At 44.0% G+C, this 12,771-nt stretch overlaps 2 protein-coding genes across 3 annotated transcripts in view; one reads left to right on the top strand and one right to left on the bottom strand.

The window, feature by feature from the left end:
- SCAF4 (SR-related CTD associated factor 4) overlaps window positions 1-920 on the top strand; it is a 40,861-nt gene extending 39,941 nt beyond the window's left edge. Inside the window, exon 21 of the mRNA XM_021707952.1 lies at window positions 1-920. Within this exon, the coding sequence (XP_021563627.1) occupies window positions 1-560 (560 nt within the window). The 3' untranslated portion in view covers window positions 561-920.
- A 1,451-nt stretch (window positions 921-2,371) lies between these two features.
- On the bottom strand, window positions 2,372-11,507 carry SOD1 (superoxide dismutase 1). Of its 2 annotated transcripts, XM_021707951.1 has the most exons (6): window positions 11,342-11,507; window positions 10,440-10,445; window positions 7,932-8,025; window positions 5,422-5,491; window positions 4,512-4,629; window positions 2,372-3,434 (listed from the first exon to the last, which is right to left on the bottom strand). In XM_021707951.1, the coding sequence occupies exons 1-6, from the start codon at window positions 11,411-11,413 to the stop codon at window positions 3,327-3,329; spliced, it is 468 nt and encodes a 155-aa protein (XP_021563626.1). In that variant the 5' UTR covers window positions 11,414-11,507; the 3' UTR covers window positions 2,372-3,326. The 2 variants fall into 2 exon arrangements, with proteins under 2 accessions (XP_021563626.1, XP_008047071.1); XM_008048880.2 differs by lacking the exon at window positions 10,440-10,445 and having other exon boundaries at window positions 11,342-11,506.
- Between the last annotated feature and the right edge of the window lie 1,264 nt (window positions 11,508-12,771).

The following is a 12,771-nucleotide window of genomic DNA, read 5'->3' as shown; positions in this document are numbered from 1 at the left end:
CGCAGCCGCAGCAGCCGCCGCCGGCGCAGCAGCCTCCGCCCACGCAGCCGCAGCCACAGCAGTTTAGAAATGATAACAGGCAGCAGTTCAATTCAGGTAGAGACCAAGAGAGGTTTGGAAGAAGATCTTTCGGAAGTAGGGTGGAAAATGACCGGGAACGGTATGGGAACCGTAACGATGACAGAGAGAATAGTAACCGTGAAAGGAGAGAGTGGGGAAGAAGGAGCCCTGAGCGGGACAGGCACAGAGACTTGGAAGAGAGAAATAGACGCTCTAGTGGGCATCGAGACAGAGAGAGAGATTCTAGAGATAGAGAGTCGCGCAGAGAGAAGGAAGAGAACCGAGGAAAGGAAAAGCCTGAGCTGGCAGACAGGGCAGGTGGTAACAAAGCCGTGGAACCTCCCAGTAGCCAAGTGGGAGCCGTAGACACTGTTTCAGAACTTGCTAAGGGGGAGTCTGAGGCCGCGGTCGCAAAGCCTTCTGAAGAGTTGCCTGCTGAGGCTACCTCATCCGTTGAACCCGCAAAGGATTCTGCCTCAGCAGCAGAGGCTCCTCGCTAGAGACTGGAGTTGTCCACGTGCGACAGTGACACTTGCTGGAGTGTAGAGCTTGAGGTGTACAGATGCTGTATTATACTTGCTCCTGCTATATCACGCCCCGCGGTAGTTGCTGGGGAGTTGTAAGCAATTTGATTGCTTCCCTTCTATTTAAAAATAGCCACAAAATAACAAAAAATACTGAAAATATGAATAAATATTACCCTTTTTGCTGTAACTTTTTAAAAGTTTTGACTTTAAAAAGTTTACAAATCGTAATTAGAAGTGCTCTCTATTTTTTTTTTTTTAATTTAAGACAAGGTAACGGTGAAAGCTCCTCAAAACAATAGGGATGTTTTTAATAAACTCTATTTTCGTAACAAACTTTAATGTGTGCTATTCTTCCTACACTGCATTAAGGTGGAAAAGGATTGGTCACCATCAAAGTTTGAGCTGTTAATACTGTATTGGAGTCTAAATTAGACTTACTGATGGAAATAGACATTTTTATGTAGTTATTTCCACTTTCCTACGTAATACTTTTGATTTTTAGCATTTTAGTCATAAGGTAAAGGTTAGTTGTTTCAGTGTTATTTGAAAAGCTGTGATTGCAGTCCGATCAAGTTTTACTTTTTCCCACTGGCTTTGTGGTTAATCTCGCCCTGATTAATTTGTGAAGAGATGGCTGGGAGGAGAAATGAGGTCCCAGCGACACACATTGTATTATAAATTACCTGATTGCCTGGGTATTACTTGTTTAGAAGGTTGCCTGTTTGGGATTTTTTTTTGGTTTTGTTTTAACCATCCCATTAAATTTTCCAAAAGGGTAAAAGAAATCAAAGCTAGCATTTGCAACCTACAAGCTTTCTGTCTTATTTGATGTGTCGAAGGACTTAGGTGCAGCCTGTTGTTTGCGCAAAACCTTGCCTGTTGCCTTTCTTCACCTGTTTTTAACTCTCCTGCTGGGCAGAGGTAGACTGAACTCTTGGCCACATGAAGTACTTGCTTTGTCCTACGTAAAATTGTTGGGTTAACTAGGAAAAACAGTTGTAGGTTATCCAAGAATTATCACATGAAGACATCCAAAGCCAAATAGAGCCTGTGTCTTGAAACGGTGCAGAAAAGCCATTACAGAAAACTGCTCACCCTGTGCCACGACCTGATGCTCCACCGAGTACTTCGGGCCTTGCTGAAGCTTTTTTCTGAAATTACCTTCTTGAACTGTCCTCGGTGCAGCGTGCTGAGCAGTTCACTTTTTCTTTGCCCTCATCCCCAGGCGAAGCTGCTTCATTGCTCTGGTTTATAAATACTCTGCAGCACGATCTTTGTTTTGACAAGAATTTAGCTAGGCAACGTCCTTGTATTCTTGCCTTTAGAAAATAAAAAAAAAATCCCATTTCCTATCTGTGGGCCTAAATCACAAAACGTGTCCTTAGTTTTACATTGACCCACTGAAAGGTTCAAAAATCCTGACAAACTGCTTCTGGAAAGAAGTTCAAATCTGATTATTCAGCAACCAGATTTCAAGGACTTACAGCCTGCACTTCCAATGGAAAGCGTTGAGACCATCCTATTTGCACATAAAAAATCTGGTAGTGTGATCTCATGCAAGGCTCTAAGTCACAAGTGAGTCTGTTTCTGAGTTATTCCACATAGGCAAGAAATTGTGTTAATCTGTTGAATACGTTCTTTAAGTTTTCTACCTGAAGTTTTAACCACTGACATCCTATTTTTCAAATCACAAAATTTTAAAACTTTGAAAACATTACAAATTCTTTCCAGTTTAGCATTTCCTCCTCTGAGTGATCTACATTTGATAAAGTACATGATGTAGCTGCAAATGAACAGGATTCGTTTATTCCTGGTTCTTTCAGAATATTCTACAATTTTCAGTGGAACAATTGTAATCCACATCATCAAACTCGAGTTAGCATGACATTTCATTTAAAAGCATTTTCACAGGTGCATATATACATTAAGAAGTGTGATTTCACTACTTAAGCAGCCAGAGCACCCAATCAGACGTTTCCTTGTTCCACAGCTGATAGACTTCTTTAAAGGGCTAATCTGAAAGCAGTTGTGCCAACCTTTAGAGTATGTGCTGTTCTCACAGATAATCATGCTTAGCTAGCTGAGGCTATAACTTGCCTTTTACAAGTTCACTAAAAGTTACCAAAGGGCTCTTTTAAACCATAACCTCTATTCTTTTAAAGTAAATAGATACTTTATGAATCAAAATGCTAAGTAACAGAAGGGAAATCTCCCTGAAGCTGACAAAGGACAGCCTATTTGTCTAAGATCAAAGTTTGGGTTCAGCTAAAAGACCTGCTGCTACAAATTTACACATTCTGACGGTCTCACTTGAAACACTTTCAAAGAAAGAGTGCTATGAATGTTATTAAATCCATTCCATTCAGGTTCTCTATATACATGGGTATCAGAGCTAATTTAGAATTTCAATTTGGATACTTTAATATGCTCAAAATTACCATATCAGGGTATTGATTCACAGGCTTGAATGAGAATTGAAGAAATTCAGACATTAAGTTTAATACCCATCTATGATTAAGTCTGGCAAAATACAAAGATCATTGAAACAATTTTAATTAGTATATGAGTTTTATAAAACTATACAAATCTTCCAAGTGATCATAAGTCAGTTCTCATTACAAGTACTTAAAGCAATTTTAAAAAAGTCACGCAATTACACTTGTAACATGACAGTGTTTAATGTTTATCAAGTTACATTTCTACAGCTAGCAGGATTAACAGATGCGTTACTGGGAATGTTTACTGAGCGATCCCAATGACACCACAAGCCAAACGACTTCCAGCGTTTCCAGTCTTTGTACTTTCTTCATTGTCACCTTTGCCCAAGTCATCTTCTTTTTCATGAACCTTTAAAAAATTTTAAGAACATATAACTTTGAGCTATCAAATAATTACTATCTCTTCCCAACGATACCCAAAAGAGTTTTAATATATGAAATGTTAGAAAAACATGTTAAAATGACCCTAACTAGGAGAATATACTAATATTTAATCTAGTAGTTTAAAAGTAAAACCTACTACTCAGCTTTTTCTTGATGGTGCAAAGACATAGGTGACTTGCTCTCTCTAAATAAAATTCTAAAAACCCAAACAACTAGGTTGTAGGCTGCCACATGGTGGTCTTAATCCTCCATGATTAAGTAACCTGAGTTACAGAAGTTCTTTTTTTTTTTTTTTTTTTTTTTTTACTTTGACCACTTTTTAAAAGCTTCTTTGAGAAAAAAAAATGAACAAAAAATGTATCAGAATTTCATGCCAAATGAACTATAGACCTAAAAAAAGATATAATCCTAAAAATATCTAAAACACTTTAGCAATAGTGTCTTGAGTTTTGATTACATTTATAAATGATTTTTGTGCTTCACAATTCTGGCTGAAGAAAATTATTAGGTTAAGGTCAGCTAAAAGGAAGTGACTCCAGGATTTTGACTGTCCTCAAGGACAGGCAAGAGAGGCTACACTCCAGGGTATTCTGCATGACCCAGAGGCAGCGCCCCAGGTTAACAGGGCAACCGCTTCCCACTGCTAGACCAGTAATGAAAACCTGCAGACCTGAGTGAAGGTGCACAAAGAAGCCCATCCCAGGGTTTAGACTTAACAGAATGTTCTGTTTAACTAATAGGGGGAAACCCAATCCTGGCAAGAAAATCTGGGCATTTTAAAACTAAAGACTATTTCTGTTTCCCCAGCCTGGATCTAATACGATCAAATACAACCTACTTTTTACTGCATCTGCACCTTAGCAGAACAGTGTTCTTAACTGACCTAGATAAAATAACTCATTTCCACTGTAATCATGTAATAATCTAAACTACTAGTTTATGTGGATCCTCAGAAACCAGAACTAACAATCATGAAACTGTGAAACAATGCACGGCTGTATGTTAGAAAAAACTGTATGCATATCCCTGTATAAAAACTTACCACCATTGTGCGACCAATGATGGAATGGTCTCCAAAGAGTGAGATTAGAGAATCTTCAATCAACACATTGGCCACACCATCTTTGCCAGCAGTCACATTGCCCAGGTCTCCAACATGCCTAGCATTGAAAAAGCATCAGATGGACTTAGACTGATTCCACTAAATATCAGGACAGTTCACGACCTAAATTAGTTGAGTCAAATACATAAGGGTGGGCTAAGAGGTGTGTATATCACATAAGACCCAATCTTCCAGATGGACAAAATTCTGGAAACACAAATTGGAAAACAAGTAGCTAGATATCCTAGACACAGCACTTCAAACAAGGCTTCACATCTACAAAGTAATGCCCTGAGAGGAGTGATGGGATGGAGGTGCACCAAAGGGTGAACTCTCAGTTACTGAGTTAAGCCTGCTCATTACTGGCATAGCAAAGAAAGCTACACCCCTAGGCCTCTGTTATAAAAATAAATCCTTGTCCCTAAAGTTAATATTTTCCTGAAAGGCTTTCTGAAAACATACAGATGCAGTCTCAACTAGTTTTCAATATCAACTTTTTATCTATAGAAGCTTCCTATGTTTCACAATGATGATTTATTTTGCTAGTAGTTCACAGTACTGTTATTCATGACATTTCTTGTATTCCCTTCGGCATTTGTATTAGTTCTATATTCAATAAATGCTATAAAACCAAATCATTTTAAGTGTCCCCATTTTTCAACTCCTAAGCCCAGGGAATAAACAATTCTAGCACTTGGGAGCAGGGAAGTTACATGGCAGTCCACAAATACAAAAACGGGAGAGAGAGAATACTCATCACCTAATATGTGATTTACAAGGAGTACCCCACACTGTCTCCAAAAAGCCAGCTGTTATGATTTTAATAAGAGTTAAACATCTTGTTGCTCACCTTTCTTGGTCCTTTGGCCCACCATGTTTTTTGGATAGAGGATTAAAGTGAGGACCTGCACTGGTACAGCCTATTCATAAAAAAAAAAAAAAAAAACTAAATTATGAATCAGAATCCCAAAATGAATTATAGAAAGAAATATTACTGCTGAAATCACCAATGGGGATAGGCAACACCTGGGTATAAAAACAGGAACAAGGGATACAGCTCTAACTACTGTCTGACGCAGTGAAGTTAGTCAAGTTAATGCCCATCTCTGGGATTTGGCTTCTTCACTGTTAAAGGACCCGGACATTGATCTTCAACGGCTTTTCTATTAAAAAGTCCATGATTCTGATCCTAGTCTCTAAGAAGGTAGCATATCCTAGCTACAAAAAACTCATCTCCCCCAGAACACACCACCAAGCAGCCCTCCTATCCTCAGCCTTTACTGGTACAGGCAGATCACTGAGCATCACTTCATATCCAAGGGCCAAGGCCGCTGCCCCGCACAACTCCAGGGGCAACATTCCGACTGCACCCATACAACGGGGACTCCTAAGCACCAGGGGACGTCGTGCACATTCAACACAACCCCGACAGTACAGGAGGTCCTCCTATAACATGGCTGTCTTCATCCAGCAGTCCTCCCCACTTAGCCTCCCCAGGAGTGTCACACAGACAGACGGGCAGGTTACAGGAAGTAGCACAGCCAGTCAAAGCTACAGAGCAATCGCCTGTAAACCAGAGGCAGGAAAACCAAAAAGCAACTTGGGAAATGTTAGTAATTACTGAAATTGATCAAATCTGATCATTAAATCACTATCCTGGAACTAAATTACAAGACTTTAAAGGTAAGTATTAGTGAAACGAATAAAGTTCTCATCAAAAGACATCTATGAACACAAAGTTCGGACAAGTACTCAATGAGGCAAAAGACCACTAACTGCAACTTAACCCATCTTTTGTTATTGTTTCTAACCCTAAATTAAGAAAACTAAACTTGGGAGTCTCTCTAACCCTATTGTTTTGGGGGCTGCCCAGTTTTTCCAAAAAAATTTTTTTAAGTTTTAACTGGAAAAATAAAAAGGCCAGGCACAGTGGCTCACACCCATAATCCCAGCACTTTGGGAAGCTGAGACAAGAGGACTGTCTGAGCCCAGGGTTTTGAGAATAGTCTGGGCAACTCAGTGAGACCTTGTTTCTACAATATATAAAAAAATTAGCTGGGCATGGTAGCGTGCACCTGAGTTCCAGCTACTTGGAAGGCTGAAGCAGAAGGATTGCCTGAGTTCAGCAGGTCGAGGCTGTGGTGTGGTGGCCGTGAGCATCCACTTCACTCCAGCCTGGGAGGCAGGGTGAGACTCTGATTCAAAACAAACAAACTTAAAAGAAAAATGAAACTCACTTCAAAGCACCAACTGTCTCCATTTTATCTTCAGTTTGTATCATACTCTGTCCCATTGAGCATCTCATGCTGGGATGTGAAGCTATTCTAGTACACAGCATAACGCAAATAAATGCAGATCCTGCGGGTGAGGCACCCACCCTCAACCCAACTCAAACACCTGGGATCATTCCATAAGAAAGGAGCTCAACTTTTTACTCTCTATTTTTCGATTGTGTTCTTTTAAAAAAACACCATCGCTGGGCACAGTGGCTCACGTCTGTCATCTCAACACTTTGGGAGGTGGAGTTGAGAGGACTGCCTGAGTCCAGGGATTTGAGACCAGCGGGGGCAACTTGGTGAGAACTTGTCTCTACAATAAACCAAAAAGGTAGCCAGGCGTGGTGGCACACGCCTGTAGTTCCAGCTTAATGGAAGACTGAAGCGGAAGGATCGCCTGAGCCCAGCAGGTCAAGGTTGCAGTGGCCATAAGCATGCCACTGACCTTCAGCCTGGGTGACAGAGTGAGACTCCACCATCTTCTATAATCAAGCCATGATCTTAACAAATCAACGCCTTCCTTTTCTCTTCCCCTTTCAGGGGTCCTCAAACTTTTAAAACAGGGGGCCAGTTCACTGTCCCTCAGACCGTTGGAGGGGCGGACTATAGTTTAAAAAAAAAAAAAAGGAATTTGTTCATAGTTTTGTTTTTTTTTTAACTATAGTCCGTCCCTCCAACGATCTGAGGGACAGTGAACTGGCCCCCTGTTTTAAAAGTATGAGGATCTGCAGGTAATACAGATCAGTTTTGTGGCTAATCTTAAGGTTGAGTTTAGCAGTCATTTTAACTTGACCTCTTTTTAATTTTCTTTCTAAAGATACATTGCACCAAATCTTAAGACACAGACACTGGACAGTATTCACAACCTAGTGCAGTTACTTTTCTTCTTGTATGCACTCTGCTAGGATTATTACAAAAATCAATATATGGCCCTAGTTTCTGCAATATTAAAGCACAGTGCTTATGCAAAAAAGGTGACCTCTTTAAAAAAAGTCGAGGGCTTTGACTGTTTAGAGATTATTCTCCTCAGTACTGTCTTACTAGGTCAAAGAAGTATGCATTGCTGGAGCAAAATAACACCCACCTTGTGTGTTATCTCCAAACTGGTGAACGTGGAATCCATGCAGGCCCTCAGTCAGTCCTGTAATGCATCCTGATACCACAACTGGCCCATTTTCCTTGATTTAGAGAAAAGTGCATGAAATTTGAGAGAGCATGTGTTTCTGAACAAAGAAAACAGTTAACTAATTTACTTTTTATCTCTCACAGTAAAGTGAAAAGAATACAGACTTAAAGCTGGGCAACATAGCAAGACCTCACCTCTACAAAAAGCCAAAAAAAAAAAAAAAAAAAAAAACTATGGTGGGGGGAGGGAGATGGGATTAACAGTAGCAAATATCTGTCTGGGAACGGGGAAACACCCCTTATCAACAGGGTGCCTGAATGAAACGCGATTGTATACCTAACCCTTAACTGTACCCCACAACTTCACAATAAAAAAAAAGCCAAAAAATTAGCCAGGCACAGTGGAAGTCCAGAAAAAAAAAAAAGCGTGTCCAAATCCCAGGCCCTCTACTTTCTAGCCAGTTGCTTTCAAGCTGACTAATTAACTGCTCTGGGCCTCTGTCCCTGTGGGAGGGAGATGAGAATCTTGCTCTTACACTCAAAGCACAAGCACCCTAAGGCCACTGAGATTAACTAGCATATAAAACGCACCTAGCAGAGTGGCAAGCATGGTGAGCACCCACACTTACAGACTGTGCAGGGTTTGACACTCTTACAGTAAGTACCTATCTAGTAAGTACTTTTATGACTACGCTGTATCTGTAGGTGTTGAGTATACATGCAAATCAAACTTTTTAACCCGAAGGGTGCATGTCTCATCATATATTCTTTAATCCCTTGCTCTTTCTTCACGCAGACACTCTTCCATACATCAAACATAGAGACAGACAGAAAAAAAGAGGAACCCTGAGCTTACTTGGAAGGCTGAGGCAGAAGGACTGTCTGAGTTCAGCAGGCGGAGGCTGTGGTGTGGTGGCCGAAAGCATGCCACTGCACTCCAGCCTGGGCGAGAGTGAGACTCTTAACTCAAAAAAATAAAATAAAATAAAATAAAAGCTGGCAACTAACCCAAAATTGTAAACACTGAACAGGCCAAATTAAATACAGTTTATAGCCAATGTATTACATCTGCCTATCTGGAGAGCTGTAATGCTTAACTATCCAAGGGTCTTTGTCAGGTACAAAGGGCACTACCAAAATGAAATTTGGGCATAGAAGAAACCATGCCAGCCGCTCAGGAAGATGGGAAAACAACAGGAACTGGGTTCATGTATGGCTTCTCAATGGCCAGAGAGGGGATTCCTCAGAGGCTTCAAGACTCTCTAGTAATAGCGAGTTATTGGCGGGAGGGAGGGAGTCTCACAAATGCAGCAAAATGCAGTCAATGCCAAAGAAACTTTTCCAGAAAATATGAAGCCCAATTAAAGTAAAATCTAAACTTGAATATAAATTCTCCCTCACATAAGTTTCACAGACACTTTCACAAACTGTGTTCCTGTCCCACATTTCTGTAAACCACTTTAAAGACTGAATCTCATACATACTATTCTCTCATAATTATTAGGCCAACTACAACAGACAACTCTCCGCCAGCTGTTAACGGAGCTGAGGTTCTGGGGACAGTTATCATAAGCACCTTCCTTGCAACATGTTTCGCAGTATCATTGTTAATATTTCTGAAAATACTACTTTCTTTTACAAGGTTTCTCTAGAGGTTTGTCTTGGGCCATCTCAGCAGCAGGCCTATTGGCAGAGCAATTTTAATGCCAGTTTACAGAAAATTTGGCTAAGAAATGCTCCAAGAACGGAGTTACTAAGTGCCAATTTGATGTAATGGAAACTCCAGGGCTCCTAATTTCCAAGTCCCAAACCCCACCCACGGTCCTCAAACAACAAGCATTCTCAATCCTAGGTGCACATTAAAAATCACTTTGTTGGTTGGGCTCGGTGGCTCAACCCATAATCCCAGAACTTTGGGAGCCCGCAGGTTCGAGATCACCCTGGGCAACTTGGCAAGATCTCGTCTCTACAGTAAACCAAAAATTAGCCGGGCGTGGTAGTGCACGCCTGTAGTTCCAGCTACAGGCTCGGAAAGCTGAGGTAGAAGGATCGCCGGAGCCCAGCAAGTGGACGCTGGGGTGGCCATGAGCGTGCCATTGCATTCCAGCCTGGGCAACAAAGTGAGACTCCAACTCAAAAAAAAAAAAAAATCACTTTGGAAACTTTGAAAATAGCAATGCTCTGACTGCTCCGGGCAGATTTTGATGTAACTAGTCTGGGGTTGGGTATTTGTATTTTTTAAAAGCTCCAGTCCTCATGCCTTTGGTCCCAGCACTTTGGGAGGCAGAGGCAGGAGGACTGCTTGAGCGCAGGACTTCGAGAACATCCTGGGCAACACAGCGAGACCTGTCTCTACAAAAAAATTAAAAAATTAGCCAGGCGTGGTGGCTGGCGCCTTAGTCCCCGATACTCTGGGGGCAGAAAGGATCGCCTGGGCCCAGGAGGTCGAAGTGGCAAGTGATCACGCCCTGCACTCCAGCCTGGGCGACAGACTCAAAATAATAATAAATAACAGTAAAAGCTTCCCAAATGAGTTGACTGTGCACCCAGAGGTGAGATTCACAACCGTGGAAAACTCCAACAAAAAAATCAGTTAGATCTCTGGCTCTGGAGCTTAATAAAGGAGGGAAAGGATCTCTGTCCATCTTCTCTGCCCTTAAAGCCTGACTAACCACGATCTAGAACAGAGACCAGCAAACTTTCCTGGAAGGTGCCACATACGGTCTCTGCAACCTACGCTTGTCACAGCGCTTTAAACGTAAAAAAAAAAAACAAAACAGAAATACATTCTTAGCTCGAGAGCTGCACAAAAACGGGGGCCCCCGACCAACCTAAAGCGCTGAGTCAGAAGAGCAGCCCCCGAGGGACAGGGAGGCGACAGGCGACACCCAGGCGGGCCCGGGAGCGCTCGCAAGCCCGGATCTCAAGGACGCGCCGGGCCTCGACTGCGCCACTCGGCGCCCGGGGGACCCTCGGGAGCAAGAGCACGACGAGCCGGGGAAGGGCCGCAGCCGCCTCGACGCGTCATCAGACCCCGCAGACGCGGCCGAGGACCCGGGGCAGCCCGCCCGCCTCCTCCCCTCCCCGGCCGCGAAAGCTCGCGCCCGCGGGGCGGGCCCCGGCGTCCCCTCCCCGCACGGCAGCCCAGGCCCGGCCCCAGCCCCGCGGCGGCCTCGGCCACACGCCGCCGCGCCCCGGCCCGCCCGGTGACTCAGCACTTGGAGCGGGCGCCGCACCGCGGGGACGGGCAAAGTCTCCGGGCGGCCCCGGCGCGGCGGGGGCGTGACCAGCGCGGCCAGGCCCGCGCGCAGCACAGGTGCGCAGGCGGGCGGGCGCGGCCTGGCCCCAGGCCCCTGCCCCGGCCCTTGCCTTCTGCTCGAAGTTGATGGTGCCCCGCACCGGGCCGTCGCCCCTCAACACGCACACGGCCTTCATCGGCATGACGGGCGGGGGGCACGCTCCGGTCCCGGCTGCGACGGCTGCGACAGAAGCGGACGACCCCGCAGGACACCGCGGCGCAAACCCCAGCCCGGCGGCGCGGCCGCTTTATAGGCCGGACCCCTACGGCCCGCCCCCTCTGGCCCCGAACCAATCGCCGCTCGCGCTCGGCCCGCGCCCGACGCCGGCCTCGGGACGCCGGTGGTCGGGAATGGCTGGGGGCGGGGCCGCGGGGCCGCGTGCGCCGCTGACTCCCTCCGCCCCCCCGCAGCTGCGAAAGGTCCAGAAACCCCAGGCGAGGAGAAAAACATCCTTTCTCTTCAGGAGGGTGCGGTACGCCGGTTGCAGTTCGCGAAATGGGAAAAATGAGGTGTACGTGGTACGCCCTGGAGATCTGAAGTCACTTTGTCTAGATATGTCATTAGTTAGGGCTGACTTTGGTCACAGCGTCTCATTTGTTAGTTAGAAATTGGGACTCGCCAAGATGGATGCTTTTTGTCGTTTTCACGGTTTATTGGCTTGTTCTTTGGTTTTCTGAGGGTGCATAAAGGACGGGACATGTAAGTCCCTGGCCTCACCTTTTCTCCCTGCAGTTTTCTTAGTCCTTAGCACACGGTGTTCCTTCTTTGGTTAGCTGGATTCTGTATTCACATTTTTGCTGTTTGGCAAGGCCACAACCCTGCCGATACGAAAATGACAACTGGTTGCTATTCCACATCTGAGTTTTTGTCTGGCTTCAGAGTCACAGCACTCAAGGAGAAGGGTGGAATGGTTAAATTATGATACCCCCATGCAACAGGAAAGGAAAATATTAATTACCTTTCAAGGAAAATATTTTTAAAACACTATAAAATAAACAGTACAGATTACTTTTATGTTTTTTAAGATGTGTCAACATGTTTATTTGTGTATTCAGAAATGTCTAGAAAGATATATAGGAGACTGGGTATCTTTTGAGAATGTGAACTAAATTTTTATTAATGTTCATCTGTTAGGATTTTTTTTTTTTTTTTTACAGTGAGCATGTATATGAAAGCAACAACATGGCTTAAATTTTCTTAAAATAAGAATCCTCAGCCAGGCGTGGTGGCTCACGCCTGTAATCCCAACACTTGGGAGGCTGAGACTGGAGGTTTGCCTGAGACCATGGTTCAAGACCAGCCTGGGCAACTTGGCGAGATCGCGTCTCTACAATAAAAAAAGGGGAAAAAAAAATTCTCTGGCATACAAGTAGCCAAGAAACGTATGAAAAACTGCCCAGCCTTACTAATCATAAGAGAAATGCAAGCAGGGCTCGGTGGCTCAGCCTGTAATCCCAGCACTTTGGGAGGCTGAGGTGAGTGGATTGCCTGAGCCCGTGG

This window comes from Carlito syrichta, unplaced genomic scaffold, assembly GCF_000164805.1.
Source record: "Carlito syrichta isolate Samal-C Ts95f unplaced genomic scaffold, Tarsius_syrichta-2.0.1 Scaffold127977, whole genome shotgun sequence".
Lineage (NCBI taxonomy): Eukaryota > Metazoa > Chordata > Mammalia > Primates > Tarsiidae > Carlito > Carlito syrichta.
The sequence above is the reverse complement of the archived record's forward strand: the minus strand, read 5'-3'. Positions and strand labels throughout refer to the sequence as shown.